The sequence below is a fragment of the Podarcis cretensis genome, assembly GCF_951804945.1.
Source record: "Podarcis cretensis genome assembly, chromosome: 12".
Lineage (NCBI taxonomy): Eukaryota > Metazoa > Chordata > Lepidosauria > Squamata > Lacertidae > Podarcis > Podarcis cretensis.
In genome coordinates, this window is record NC_137181.1 from 50348265 (window position 1) to 50363493 (window position 15229).

The 15229-nt window shown below is 43.3% G+C and overlaps 1 protein-coding gene across 1 annotated transcript in view; it reads left to right on the forward strand.

Annotated features, from left to right (window-relative positions):
• The window catches only part of TMC2 (transmembrane channel like 2), a gene marked incomplete at both ends in the record, with an annotated part of 42668 nt that continues 27439 nt past the window's right edge, over positions 1-15229 (forward strand). Inside the window, 6 exons of the mRNA XM_079947703.1 lie at positions 1-203; positions 1930-2020; positions 3816-3897; positions 5922-6028; positions 9398-9496; positions 13495-13640. Coding sequence (XP_079803829.1) covers positions 1-203; positions 1930-2020; positions 3816-3897; positions 5922-6028; positions 9398-9496; positions 13495-13640 — 728 coding nt within the window. The remainder of the gene's footprint in view (positions 204-1929; positions 2021-3815; positions 3898-5921; positions 6029-9397; positions 9497-13494; positions 13641-15229) is intronic.

Here is a 15229-nt window from a genome sequence, read left to right on the forward strand (position 1 = left end):
ATGAACAAAGGAATGAACTGTCCCTGGTCCCGATCTTGTCTTTTTGCTCCTAGTTCTTCCTCATCTCCCAACTCCTCAGACGATGAGTCTCTATGCGAAGAAGAACTGGCCAAGCTAAAGGAGCAAGTGGAGGAGAAGAAGAAACTCATTTCGATCATGAGAAACAAACCCTGGCGGATGGCAAAGAAATTAGCTGTGCTGAGGTAACCTGCAACACTCCCCCCAGTGATGTCCATTTTCACAAGGGATAGGTATGTGTTTAGGCTTCTCTTCCAAAACTGCAGAAACTGCCCTGCAGCCACTATATCACTTTGGGAAAGCAACCAATGTTTGCCATATCGGTTGCCTTAACAAGAAGAACGCTGAAAGCAGGAATCTGTTATCGGTCTTTGTAACTGAAGGCCAGATGATGAGTAGAAATCTCTTCGACTGATACCCAGCTTTGGCTCATTTTATTGCTTCAATTAAAACACACAGGCCTAAATGCCTGGCTTTCAGAAACCTTGTTGAAGTAAGCTCTCTGCTCTTCTTTGATTATTTATGCTTTTTGCTATATATACGAATCACAGTGATCCTTTCCCAAGAGCTTTCAGGTGTTAGACATTTGGAAGCAGTTAGGAGAAACATAATGCACCAATTACTGCTTTGTGGAGTACAGCTGCCAGGCTCTTCCAGCGAATGACGCAATGTGCCCTCAGCTAATAATGTTTACTGGCCAGCATCAGGGAGTGGCTAGAGCTCAATGGTACAGCATACAGCTGGCTTGCTGAAGGTCTCAAGTTCAGCCCTTGGCATCTCAGCAGGTGAGAGGAGAGCATTCTGTCTGGGACAGCTGCTGCCACTCAGACCAGACAACTGAGCCAATTGTCTGGTTCAGTATAAGGCTTCATGTGTACATTAACTGTTTTAAAACCTAATGGTTCATTATGGCTGTTTAAGAAGGCCCTTGGCTGAATATTTTCTCTTTTTGGCATATTGATGTTTATCTAATAGTCATTTTGTTTTATTATAGTCTTGATTTTTCTGCTCATATTTTGATTTATGATTCAGTTGAACTGTGGGTTATTTTATATTCACCATCAATTTCAACTGAAAAATGGGCAGCATGTTTTTCATAATAAATAATAATAATAATAATAATAATAATAATAATAATAATAATATAGTGCAAAATGATGTCCAAATTATTTCATACAAAGACCCACATGTAGAGCTAGAAGAGAAAGCAGGGCAAGTTACTAGATGCTAAAGTATCAAGGAAACACAACATAAGGAATTAGGGTTGTAGTTAATTATGCCCTACTCAGAGTAAACCAACTGAAATTAGTGAACTTAAGTGAGTCATGTCCAGTAACTTCAATGCCCCCACCAATTCAAGGCACCACAGAGAACCATGTAGATCAGTAACCCCTCATGAAAAAAATGTAGGTTTTGTGGTGAAGATACATCCTTTAGTACTCACTGAAAGCTCCAAATCTGAGTAAACTGGTCAGCTGACATTAGGAGTTTGTCAGTTGACGTAACTAGGGAGGGAGACATAGAGAGGACTACCTCAACATAATGTGGCTTGCCATCTTACTAAGAAAGTTGTTCATGGACAATGATGCAACAATGACCAAGTCACAATGTTGAGAGAGAAGAAACCATGGCAATTAAACCAGTTTACATTTATAGTGTAAATATCATCACAGAGGAGAAATGTTGGATAAGAACCCCTTTGTATAACATGACAGCAGACGTGATTTCAGATTCCTTCATGATGAAACTCAGGCCTTGGCACTGCTTTAGAACTCAAGCACTGTGACTTCAGTGGTTATACTGCATTTGTGGTCAACACAACGGTAAATGTTAAAGCTTCTGTCAACTTCCAGAGATGCATTATTATTGCTGTTGTCGTTAATATAATCACCTTTTCAAACTTTAAATTAGGGAGGCTCAAGCTTTTGTTGAAAAGTTTGAAGGTGCCTTGGGGAAAGGCAAAGGAAAAAAGTTGTATGCCTACAAAATGATGATGGCAAAGGTAAGCGACATGAGGAACTCTGATGAATGTAAGGTTTTCCCATAATTTGTATGGTGCATTTTTGCTGCTGCATTTCATGAAAATGTTTTTAGATGGTACTTGACACCATCGAAATTAGCTAAAATTTACAAATTAAAATCCAACCTATTTTGGAAGTGTCAGGAATTGGAAGGGACGATGTACCATATCTGGTGGGACTGCAAAAAGTAAAACGTTTCTGGGATATTATACATGAAGAAATAAAAAAGATCCTTAGGAGCCCCATAGAAAAGAAACCTGAGGCTTACCTACTGGGCCTTTTGGGGAAGGATATTCCACAAGAAAAGAAAGTAATTTTCCTGTATGCTACAGCAGCTGCCAGAACAGTATTAGCCAGTAAATGGAAAAGTGAAATAATTCCCTCCAAAGCGTATGTAAAATGAGTCATTATATACAACTGGCAAAATTTACAGCAGCCATAAGGTTACTGTAATCAAAAGTTAAGATTACAATGGAAATGCTTTGAAGATTAAATAGATAAACACTGATCAAAAAACAATATGTTGAAATGTATAGATTAAGACTGTAGAGTTTACAAGAAGAATGATGTTTGAAATGAGAAATGAAAGATAATCCAGATAAGGAATATAATGTAAAGATTCAATATAATAGATAACAGAAATCGGGATGTGGTGAAGGGGAGTCAAGGGTGGTTGGTGGATTATATGTGTAATTTTATTTATATTATCTTTTTGGTTTTGGTTTGGTTTTGTACCCCCTTTGTATTCTTCTGTATTATTGTATTGTTTGTAATATTTTTAAGAAAAGAAAGAAAGAAAATGCAAACGCAGGAATTAAAAATGTTGAAGTTGAGTTTTTAAAACCATACAGTGGTACCTTGGGTTACAGATGCTTCAAGGTTACAGACTCCGCTAACCCAGAAATAGTACCTCGAGTTTGCTTCGGGATGAGAACAGAAATCGCACGGTGGCAGCAGCAGGAGGCCCCATTAGCTAAAGTGGTACCTCAGGTTAAGAACAGTTTCAGGTTAAGAACGGACCTCCGGAACAAATTAAGTTCTTAACCCAAGCAGTGGCGTAGCGTGGGGGGTGCAGGGGGGCCCGGCCACACCGGGCGCAACATCTGGGGGTTAGGGTTAGGGGGCGCAAATCCATGGGTTAGGGGGCGCAAATTACTTGCCTTGCCCCGGGTGCTGACAACCCACGCTACGCCACTGAACCCGAGGTACCACTGTACTTGAAATACATATTTCAAGCACTGTCAATGTTGAAATAAATGGAAGAACCAAACCGCTGCTAAATAGGGAAGGCAGTATGAACAAGGATTCCTTACAATACTTAGGTGTCTCACTTTAAAGAGGGCTTCCCAGCATATTTTGTTGTCAAAGGCAAAGAAGCAAATGGCGTCTTTCAGGTCAAGGTGCAGAGTATCCAAGGCCAGTTAAGTTATTCTGGCACTTTCTACAAAAAAAACAACAACCCACATACACCTCTCTCTGGGAGTAATAGTAATAATAATCAATCAATTTGCTGCCCTTTCATGGCACTCAAAAATCAGCCGCCTCACTCTGTCTAATGGTAAAGTATACTGCTAGAAAGAAGAGTCAAAGTAAAGTCCACTTGTTCTCCCTGTCATCAATCAAAAGAGCTCAATGTCACTGTCTAGTTGAAATCCAGCAGTTTTAGATGAGGGGCTCATCTTTAGTTTTTCAGGACAGCAATAAATAATTTTAACAATTCCACAATTCTGCCTGCAGCGCCGGAGCAACGTTACCTTCTACTCTGTTTATTTCCAGAAATGGGTCAAGTTCAAGAGAGATTTTGACAATTTTAAGACACAATGTATACCATGGGAAATGAAGATAAAAGAAGTGGAAAGTAAGTTAACATTTCTACTTATTTAATAGAATGTTTGTCAATATTGTTCTGGAATCCCTAAAAAGAATCTTCATAGACCAACCTTAACATCACAACCCAAACATAATGACCTTTCCCTCATTTGAAACATCCCATGCTCGCTGTTTCACAAAACACTTCTTTTGTTTACTAAGTTTAAGCACTGCTTTTCAACTTCTGTTTCCAAAGCAGTGTACAGATAAAAAAGATTTCATTAAAAGAGCAAGCCTCAAAGCTACATTGCATGCTTTATTTTGGAGAACTTCAAGATAACAGACTTAATAATTTCGTTCTCAGTGTGGAAGGAGAATGCTACTTATTGACCACTTAAAAACTTGTTGTCTACATCCAATCACTATGCACCAAGGATTTCAGCATATGCTGATTTCTTTGCTTGTCCAGTACAAACAGGGGTAATTGAAGATGTGCAGGAAATAACATTTTAATATTAGTCCTAAAGTGTTGTTGTTGTTTTTTAAAAAAATTACTTCAATTTTAGTTTTTTATTGTTCTATGGGAATAACTACAACCCTCTTCAGGTTGATTCCCAGATATTTCTCACAGTTTTTCACTTGCTGGCTGCTTATTCCTCATCAATGGCTTCCATTTATTCACTGAAGCCAGCAAGGGCAGTTGTCCCATGGGCTCAAAAACATGAGTATGGTGTGTGCTTGCCTTAAGGAGATGCCAAACTTGTGTTTTGAGAAGATGGGAGGTCAAGAAAAAAGTTGAAACCTCTGCCTGATCTGGAGTGCAAGAGGCACCTTTCTCATGGAAATGGCTAAGAGCCACAATAGCTCAGTTGGTTCAAGTGTGATGCTGGTGACACCAAGGTTGCAGGTTTGATTCCTGTATGGGTCAGTTGCAAATTGCTGCATTGCAGGGGGTTGGACTAGATGACCCTCGGGGTCCCTTCCAATTCCACAATTCTATGGTTCATTTCTTGCATTATTGTCACCATAGGTGCCAACTCCCTGGGGCCCTGGGTGCCTGAGCACCCACAAAATTCCCCATGAAGGGGCTGGGCACCCATAAATTATGGTGCCAGGGCATGACACCCATGGCCCCTGGCACCCTCGGTCACAGGGCCACGTTGGCACTCCTGATCTGGACTGCATCTGAATGAATGGCCAGTCAGTTTCCCTTGAGGCATCAGCAGGGATCAGCCAGTTTCTCTCATTGATACAGGCACAGAAGCAGAGAGTGTGTGGGCACAACCTTTCCCTCTGAAGCAGGTAGAACCACGTGGGCACAGTTTCTTTCTCTCTTATAGGCACAGCTCTAGGCAGAGAGGCATCAGGCAAGGAGAACGTTAAGTGGCAGGTGCCTCCGTTGTTACAGGGCTTTACTTACAGTGAAGAGAGCTACCCGGCACCAAAGGCATTTGACAGAATGAAGGTTGACACGGGAGTGTCGATAGTTCACCAGCGATAAGAGGATGGCCACCTGCTCAGTGTGTCAGAGCCAGGCATGGTTTGTGAGATAAATTGGGAAGCTGCCGGCAGGCTGAAGAAAAGGCTGCCAGGAGCAGGACATGGCAGACGGACACAGTTATGGTGGGGAGCAGAGGCGAGGTTTTGCCTCCAGTGGCAAAGCATCCTGGGCCAGCCCTGTGTGTAATAATAATAATAATAATAATAATAATAATAATAATTTTATTTATTCCCCGCCCATCTGGCTGAGTTTCTCCAGGCACTCTGGGCGGCTTCCAATCAAGTGTTAAAAACAATACAGCATTAAATATTAAAAACTTCCCTAAACAGGGCTGCCTTCAGATGTATTTTAAAGAGAAGATAGCTGCTTATTTCCTTCACATCTGAAGGGAGGGCGCCACCACCGAGAAGGCCCTCTGTCTGGTTCCCTGTAACCTCACTTCTTGCAATGAGGGAACCGCCAGAAGGCCCTTGGAGCTGGATCTCAGTGTCCGGGCTGAACGATGTACCTGTACCACAGAAAATTCTGTCTGAACCCAGCACTTTTCTAATGACATCTTCTCATTATTTAAGGTCATTTTGGTTCTTCAGTGGCCTCCTATTTCATATTTCTACGTTGGATGTATGGAGTGAACTTGGTGCTGTTTGGCTTGATATTTGGATTAGTTATAATTCCAGAGGTAAGTATGGAAATAATAATCCTCAGTAAAAAAAATTGGGTTTGGACCCAGAAGACATTGATTTGCATCAGCTCATGTTGCAATAAGCCATAACATCTACATGGGCTATTTAACACATTGTATATAGAACGCCAGGGCAGACCTCTAGGGAAAGGCTGTTGCTCAGGAGCAGAAAGCATCTGCTTTGCATTCAGAAGGTTCTAGGTTCATTCTCTATGTACGTTGAGAGACCCCAGTCTGAAAGCTGGGACAGCTGCTGCCTCACTTTGTAGACAATATTGAAATAGACTGGCCAGTGGCCTAGAGGCAGCTTTTTATGTGCATGGGGACCCTCAAAAGCAGGTTTTTGGAGTGCCCAGGAAGAGGAGAGCATAGCAGAACTCTGCTCTCACAGCACTGAATACAAACAGGGGTGGCACTGTGGTCTAAACCACTGAGCCTCTTGGGCTTGCCGATCAGAAGATCGACAGTTTGAATCCCCAGCTCCTGCCAACCTAGCAGTTTGAAAGCACACCAGTGCAAGTAGATAAATAGATACTGCTGTGGCAGGAAGGTAAACGGCATTTCCGTGCGCTCTGGTTTCCTTCACGGTTTTCCATTGCGCCAGAAGTGGTTTAGTCATGCTGGCCATATGACCCAGAAAGCTGTCTATGGACAAACGCTGGCTCCCTCGTCCTGAAAGTGAAATGAGCGCCGCAGCTCCATAGTCGCCTTTGACTGGACTTAACTGTCCAGGGGTCCCTTACCTTCAAACCTTAGTCTGGACCCTGGACCCCACCTTACATTGCTTCCTAATTTTAATATGTGCAGGAAGCAACGGCACATTTCTCTGCATGGAGCTATCAAATTCACCCTAGCATCTTGCTGCTATCATCTATCAGCCCCATCATCCTGAATTCTTGCATGCAAACACACACACACACACACACACACACACACACACACACACACACACACCACAGCACAAACAAAGATTACTTCACATTCATTGGGATGTTGTACTACAAAGCCTCTCTCCAGGCATGAACAATGCCCCCAACTTGATCCAGCTTTTTGTAGAGGAATGTGTGCTGCATAGAGAGATAAACATAATCCTTTTACGGCATTCAGGGGAAATATAACCCATGACATCCCCCAAGAATTCTGCCATCAGCCGAAAATGAGCAGAATTCAGATTACTGCTATGTAAAATATGATCTTCACACATTAATTGTGAAAGGAGAATGTTTAAGTGTATGGGTGACTGGGGTTTTATTCTGAATTATCTTAGTTTCGGTATTTTATTTTATTTCCAAGCAGGAAGGACAGTACAGATACAAGCCATGCAAGGCAACAGATCAGTGTTAACTATATGAAATGGGAGACCATTGTAAAATCACAAGATTTTTTAACTAATAGGAAAAATCATTCTCATTCTCTGGTTCCTAGTCTAATATACTGCAAAGAACTCCATGTAAAAATTAGCCTTTGGATTTCTACCCACCCTTATTCTAATAGATTTTGTTAATTTGCACTTGGCATCCATATACAATATCAACAATGCCATTCTGGTGTGTAACTGGTTTTAAATGATGATGTAAAATGTTTTGTTGCTTAAAAATCAGAAGAAATCTGTTCATAAAATAATGGTTACCAATTCCCTTAATGTATTTAAGTAAAATTTCATATTTATGTGGATTACAGTGCCCAGATATAATTTTGCCACTGTGAATATTTCACAACTAAGCCCACTTAAAACAGGGGAAGGGTAAGAAGCATAATTTAATTCAGAGAGGCAGCTGTGTTAGTCAGTTGCAGCAAAAACAACAGTCTTGTGACACCAAAGCAGTGGTTCTCAAAGGAGGATGTGGCATGCCACACTGGTGTGGCAAGAGAGGTTAGCAAATGTGGCAGGAATATTCAAGGACTATCAAAGAAACATTTGAACATTTCTGTGGAGAATGGATATACAACCAGAAACAGTATCCATGCCTCACTCCCAGAGCTTTGTGTATTCTTTGACAGTTCTCCACGACAAATTGTTGTGAACAGGGATTTTCAACTCTGACAAATATGAAAGATCAGAAAAGAGAAAGGCTTCTTTGTGTTGATGAGGAGATGAGAGTTTGTCTCAAATTAGACTTGATATAAATGAGATTAGCCAACGAAAGCAAGCTCACACCTCTCATTGAGTTATATATATATATATACTTAAGGTACATATGCAAGAGGCTCATTATAATTATATTTTGGGAACGGATTGTGTTCTTATGTATTTGCATTGTTTTATATTTTATGGAGGTCCCACAATCATATTATAAAGTAGTTGCGCTCTGTGTTATAAATCAAGCACTGCTAGCTGTTTCCTCTTTGTTTTCCAATGTATTTCTTACCAATAGAAAAGTTGGTGTGGCGCAAGCAAATGTTTATTCTGAAAGTGTGGCCCAGAGGGGAAAAAGTTTGAGGACCACTGGACTAACACAATTACTTTGGCATAGGTGGGTCTAGAGAAAAACTGTAAAAAGTAGGGTCTAATGACAACAAAATGCAAGAAAGCACAGTCCCTGACAATTCAGTAGACTTTTCACACCAATAGTAATTGGTGATAACATTGAGGATGACACTGGCTTAGAATGAATCTCTACATTTTGCCTCAAAACTTCCTTTCTAGGAGGGCTAGAGACCTTCTTTTTTAAAAAAATGACTAGGGGCTGCCATCCCAAGCTCACATTGCTTGCCAGCTCCACCTTTAAAGGTAAAGGTAAAGGTACCCCTGCCCGTACGGGCCAGTCTTGACAGACTCTGGGGTTGTGCGCCCATCTCACTTAAGAGGCCAGGGGCCAGCGCTGTCCGGAGACTCTTCCGGGTCACGTGGCCAGCGTGACATCGCTGCTCTGGCGAGCCAGAGCCGCACACGGAAACGCCGTTTACCTTCCCGCTGGTAAGCGGTCCCTATTTATCTACTTGCACCCGGAGGTGCTTTCGAACTGCTAGGTTGGCAGGCGCTGGGACCGAGCAGCGGGAGCGCACCCTGCCGCAGGGATTTGAACCGCCGACCTTTCGATCGGCAAGCCCTAGGCGCTGAGGCTTTAACCCACAGCGCCACCTGCGTCCCCAGCTCCACCTTTAGACCTCCTCAATCTCCCACCTCTTATCCCTAGCCCCAAACCCACCTTCCTCATCCACCAGGAGTGCAGACTATTTTCTGGATAGAGGGACAGATATTTCTTTTCATATAAATGAGCCCATTTGTCTCACATTTTAAAAACAACACACTTTATCAACATAAAGGGCAAGTTGCTGTGTTGTTATTGATGGGTCAGGAAATAAAAGGGCATTTTCAATGCTTCAGAAATTATCTTTTAAAAATTTATGATTAACTTGTTCCAGATATTAATGGGAGCACCATATGGAAGCATACCAAGAAAAATTGTACCCAGGGCTGAGCAAAAAACTGCCATGGATTTCTCTGTTCTTTGGGATTTTGAGGTAGGTGTCTTCAGATTTGTCTCATTTATTTACTTCATTTGTATACCACCCATAGAACTGATTTTCTGGGTGATTCACAGGCCATTAAATATACAGAATACAATGCAACACTTAAATGATACAAAAACAATTTAAAACCAGCATATAAAACCAGAGAGGGGAATAACGTAGTGCAAAGATCTGAAAGCACTAAAATAAATGTGTCTACTATAATTGACGCAGGTGGTGCTGTGGGTTAAAGCCTCAGCACCTAGGACTTGCCGATCGAAAGGTCGGCGGTTCGAATCCCTGCGACAGGGTGCGCTCCCGCTGCTCGGTCCCAGCGCCTGCCAACCTAGCAGTTCAAAAGCACCTCCGGGTGCAAGTAGATAAATAGGGACCGCTTACCAGCGGGAAGGTAAACGGCGTTTCCATGTGCGGCTCTGGCTCTGGCCAGAGCAGCGATGTCACGCTGGCCACGTGACCCGGAAGTGTCTCCGGACAGCGCTGGCCCCTGGCCTCTTAAGTGAGATGGGCGCACAACCCCAGAGTCTGTCAAGACTGGCCCGTACGGGCAGGGGTACCTTTACCTTTTTACTATAATTGAAAGTCCAAGGACAAAAATGTCTTCACCAAGCTCCAAGAAGACCAAAGTGTTGGGCATCAGCCAAACCTCTCTAGAAGGGCATTTCTCTAGATACTAGGGAGGGTCTGGAGGATCAATGGAAGATCTTAAGGTCGGGGCAAGTACTTAAGGGAGAATGCAATCCTTCAAGTCTCATGGCCTCAAGCTGTTTAGTCATCACTGCCAAGAAAGCCCCTCTGCCTGGTTCCCTGAAACTTCACTCTTCTCAGTGAGGGAACCGCCAGAATACTTTTGGAGCTGCATCTCAGTGTCTGGGCTGAAATCAAATCAAGCAACGTAGATGTATGTGTGAACCATTCCCAAGAATCCTCCCTATGTGTATGGGTGGACTAAACATTAGCCTTCCCCTTAGTAGGGATCCATACACCATATTGCTGCCTCAAAGGTCCACAGAACCAATCTGTCTGCAAAGGCACTGAAGCTCAGCACGAACTGCACCATAAGCATAATATCTAGGAAATGCTGAGATGAGATTTAAGCATGGAAGTGGATGAACAGTCAGCAGCACTGATCCCGGCAGACCCTGCTTTTGAAAGTGCGTATCGGAGAGAGACTGTAAGACTTTCTCAACAAATGGGTTACATAAAAGAGGACAGAGGAGGGAAAAAAATAGGCTTCATTTGAGCTCAAGACACCATTTCTGACAAGAGTGTTCTGGAGGCTATAATCTTCATTTTATTCTTGCAGTGGGGAAAACCAGCAAAATAAAATGTAAGCACAGAGCGAGACCCCAAGCTGAAAATAAACTTTCTAATGAACACCGAAACAGAACTCGTTTGTGTTTGATTTTCCATTGTGCTTTTTGCCTTTAGCTGTCCCAACAATGCACACAATAGATTCTGACCGTGTATCCACAGGGCTGCATGGTGCCCCTTATTTGCCTTCTTCCCACGGCCTCAGTCACAGCAGCGACTCTGCTGAGGCAGAGAAGAACAAAAAGAGCCTTTTGTACACAGCAAGAGTACATTCAGACATCATGCTAGGTCAACAAACTATGGTCCACACAGCTCCTGCTCTGCTCCTCCCTTAGTTGGGGGGGGGGAACAAACCATAGACCAGCTGAGGTTCGTATTATGTGCAGTTATCATGGTTCGTTTCCCCTCCAAACAAAGCACAAACTGAAGCCAATTTTTATTTTTTGCTCCCCAGTGATGGTTTGCTTGATTGGGAGAAACCGGCCACAAGTGCTGGTTCAGATATAACATTAAGCCAGCCATTCCATCGCAAAGTGCGAGAGCTCGAGCACACACCAGCAAGCAGCTTATGGTTCAACAAGCAATGCTTCGTAGATCAGTGTTAGGTCTGAATGCAGCCACTGTCTGGTAGATATCATACTGAAATAGCTGTATATTCCAAACAACTTACGCAAAAATAAAAGAGGCTTTGGCTGATATATCCTATGTCCTTTTAAAATGTGGTTCTTTGGGGGGTATTGGGTTGTTTTTATTTTGACTATATATATTGTGGTTTTATATTTTGATGTTATTCTGTGAACCGCCCTCAGACCTCCGGGTATAGGATTGTATACAAATTCAATACATAAATAAAATATATTAAGTTAGGGCTTATCCACACTTTTGCCCCACTTTTTCCAGGCACAGGTCTGTGCTTAGGGGGTCTTTTATTTGGGTGGGGGAGGGTTTGCCCCTGACCTTTCCCTGTAAAAAACTGCTCTTTAGCAATTGCCAATATGTGTCCTGAATCCCTGGCCTACCTGGCAGCAAGTCCGGGGGTCAAGTCACACGAGCAAAGTCAGGAAATGCAATCCAGGGTCAATCCAAGTAGCCAAGTCTGAAGTCCAGCAGTCAGAACACAGTCCAGAGTCAAACCCAAAACATAGTCTTGGAGCATCCAAGCCAAGGTTCATCAACATGGGCAGGTGAGCAGACACAAGACCTCAGGTCTACTTCCAGTTTGTCCTTTGCTTGCTGATTGCAGTATCTGGGCTTGATGAGGCCTGTGACCCTCACCTGTTATGAGACTACTCCAGCTGAGGAATCACACCCATCTTCCCAGAGCTAGCAAGCACTACCTGGCCAGCTAGGGAGATGGTCTGTGGGCCCTTGTCTGCTCAGCCTCCTGGAGCACCACTTCCGCTGCTCCCTACTCTTCAGAGCCCATCACATGCATGGAGACATGGGGCCCTCTGGCCCATGATGGGTCCTGCTGCTCTGGTTCCTGTGCACTGACCCCCATTCCTCATCATCCTCTGTCACCCCATGAGTACTTCCTTCCCTGTCCCCTGCTTGCCCCTGTGTGTCCCAGTCCGGCAACATCCCTTGCCAGGATCCTCTTCCTCCTCTCCATCATCCTGCCAGTTCATGGGAATTTGGATTTTCCATGGGTTGATGTTTGCTCCAATTGAGCTTTAAAGAGTGGGATTTGTGGGGAAAGCTCTGTGGCAAAAAAAAAAAAAAAAGGACACCTGGGCCCAGAATTTTAAAGTGCAGACCATGCCTGGAAAGAATGAAGGAAAGGTAAATGTGGATAAGCCCTTGGACTCAGAGCAGACCCACTGAAATCTGTGAACTTAAGCCCAGTGATTTTAGTGAGTCTACTCTGTGTAGACTCTGTGAGTCTACCTTTGACTGAATGTGGAGGGGGGAGATTAGAGTCTCTCCCAATATTGTTTCAGAAGACAGAAATGTCATACTCAGAGATATGAAGGCATAACTTGGGAAAGAAAATCTGTCTGTCTGTCTTGGGGACAATGGAGCTGATCTGGAGATTGTACGAGAATTCTGTCTGACATAGTAACGTCTATGAAATAGCAATCTGTGACCTCTCTGCTCGACTTCTATTTTTGCTTCTTTTCTCGCACACACAGCAGAGGTAGCAGCACACAGATAACTTGCAAAGGGATAATGAAAATTAATTTTAGCAGCCTTTCCTGGATGCTGCTTCACTGGGGCTGTACACAGGAGTGAAAAATTGATCCCTGCAAGAGGGAGATGCAATGCAATACATTTCATGTCCTTATGCCGAGGAGTTGCTGATCAGACTGGGACTGTTGCCACCCTAAGCACAAATCCTGGGGTGTAAGACACATTGAACTCAGTGGGAAGTTTGAATAAGCAACGGGCTGAAAAATTGCTTAGCACAGCCCAAAAGGAAATGCAACTAAAGCTTCTGCTTATATGATCTCTTGTGCCCAATCAAAAGTGCCCGCCACAATGGTAGGCATCAATCAGCACACCAGCGAAGTCATAAATGGGCATCTCATTCCACAATGAGGAGTAAACTGAATTCAGGTTGTCGCCCTCACTAGGCTTGCATCCAATACTGATTACGAAGTTATGTTTTAATCTGATATGCATAAAAACGAACATTTAATATGCTCAAACTGATTTAGGCTGTTTTGTTCTCCTTCTAGGGCTACATTAAGTATTCTGCTGTTTTCTATGGCTACTACAACAACCAAAGGACAATTGGCTGGCTAAAGTACAGGCTACCAATGGCATATTTCATGGTTGGCGTTGTCGGTGTATATGGATACAGTATAATAGTTGTCATAAGATCGTAAGTCCAGCTCTTTCTTTAGCATGGCTTTTTCTGACAAACTGGTGGTGTTAGCGTATGGTGCATTCTTGCCTTGTGTGGTGAACAGGTTATGCTCAGAAAAGCCTGTCACCCACCTTCCTTGCCCTAACACTCCCAGTTGAGTTTTCTCTGGTATTTGCCAACACCAACACCCCCTAATCTTGCAGCCTTGGTGGGAGGGAACCCGGGATGCACCAAAGCAATTGGTTTTTTTTACAAATAAAGGCTCTGAGCCAGGGCTCATTACACTCCTTGGCCCACAACTCACTAGGGGACACAGGTAGAACTTCCAGCTGCCGTATCGTACACCTAGAGGCGGTTTTAGGGCAGTGCCAGCGGTTTGCCCACATTCGGTATGGAGTCAGGGAGGGCACCTTCTTAAAGCCCATTAAGTGCTTGCCCAGATTCAGGAAGGAGGCATGAGGACTCTGATAGCACCCTGGCATCTCTTACCTGACTTTGGGAAGGCAGGGTGAGGGCTGCAGAGGGCGTCAAATTTTGGCCTCGCACAAGGCTAAATGAATTTTATTATTTCAGTCACAGACCAGTTCCAGCCCACATACAATATCAAGGAAGTCATAAAACATGATAGGGATACATTTGAATTTGCAATTGGGTATAACAGGGACAATACAGATATAGCAACAGTTAAAAAATATATAAATTAAAACTTAGTCACTAACATTTAACCTAAAATTATCATTTAAAACCTTAATCATTATGATAGCACAGCTTGTTCCCTAAGTTTTATGGCAATTGCACAGAATTTGGCTACCCTTAACGTGATCTCAGAATCCTTGTTCTCTACCAGGGATTTTAGACATTGAAGTTCGGATTCACTTGGAGATTTTTGCATGGCAGGGGTAATAAATACCGAGCGTATATCCCTGTAGAAACGGCAGCATAACAAGGCATGAGAGACAGTTTCTACCTCCATCAAGCTGCAGGGACAGACTCGTTCCGCGTATGGTTTGCCCTCAAATCTGCCGTGCAATAAGGGTAAATGACCGTCTGTATTTAGGTATTTGTAATTTTGACAAATAATTTGCTGGGGTAAATCCTCTCCCATTATCTTTTATTGCTGGGTGTTTATTCATCTCGCTCACGTGGCATTGCAGTTCCACATCCCAAATTCGTTGGCGGATTATTGCTCTAGCTTTCTCATAACCTAAAGCTATCAGGGCCTGTGGGGAAAACCCCAAGCCTCTTGGCTTTTCATGCAGTGTAGCTTTCCATTTGGCTTGGTAGGAATCCAGTAGTTAAGGGTGCCAACCCAACAGGGGAAAAGATAAGTTTTAACCAATAATGGATCTTCATAATCCATATCCAAGTGCTAACAGGTGACATAGCAACAAAGTCTGCCCCTGCTGCTCTGAGATCAAAGCAGTTTGCTCATTTCCATGGCAGACCCCCTCCACTAAACTTCGTAAAACCCCTCCTGGCACTCTTAAGGCCAACCCACCCTGTGTTTCCCAGACAGCCCCTTATAAATTACTCAGAGCAGAGGCAGAACTAGGCTTTATTTCGCCAGGTTCAAAGACCCAGCTTGGCACCCACCCCACCCCATG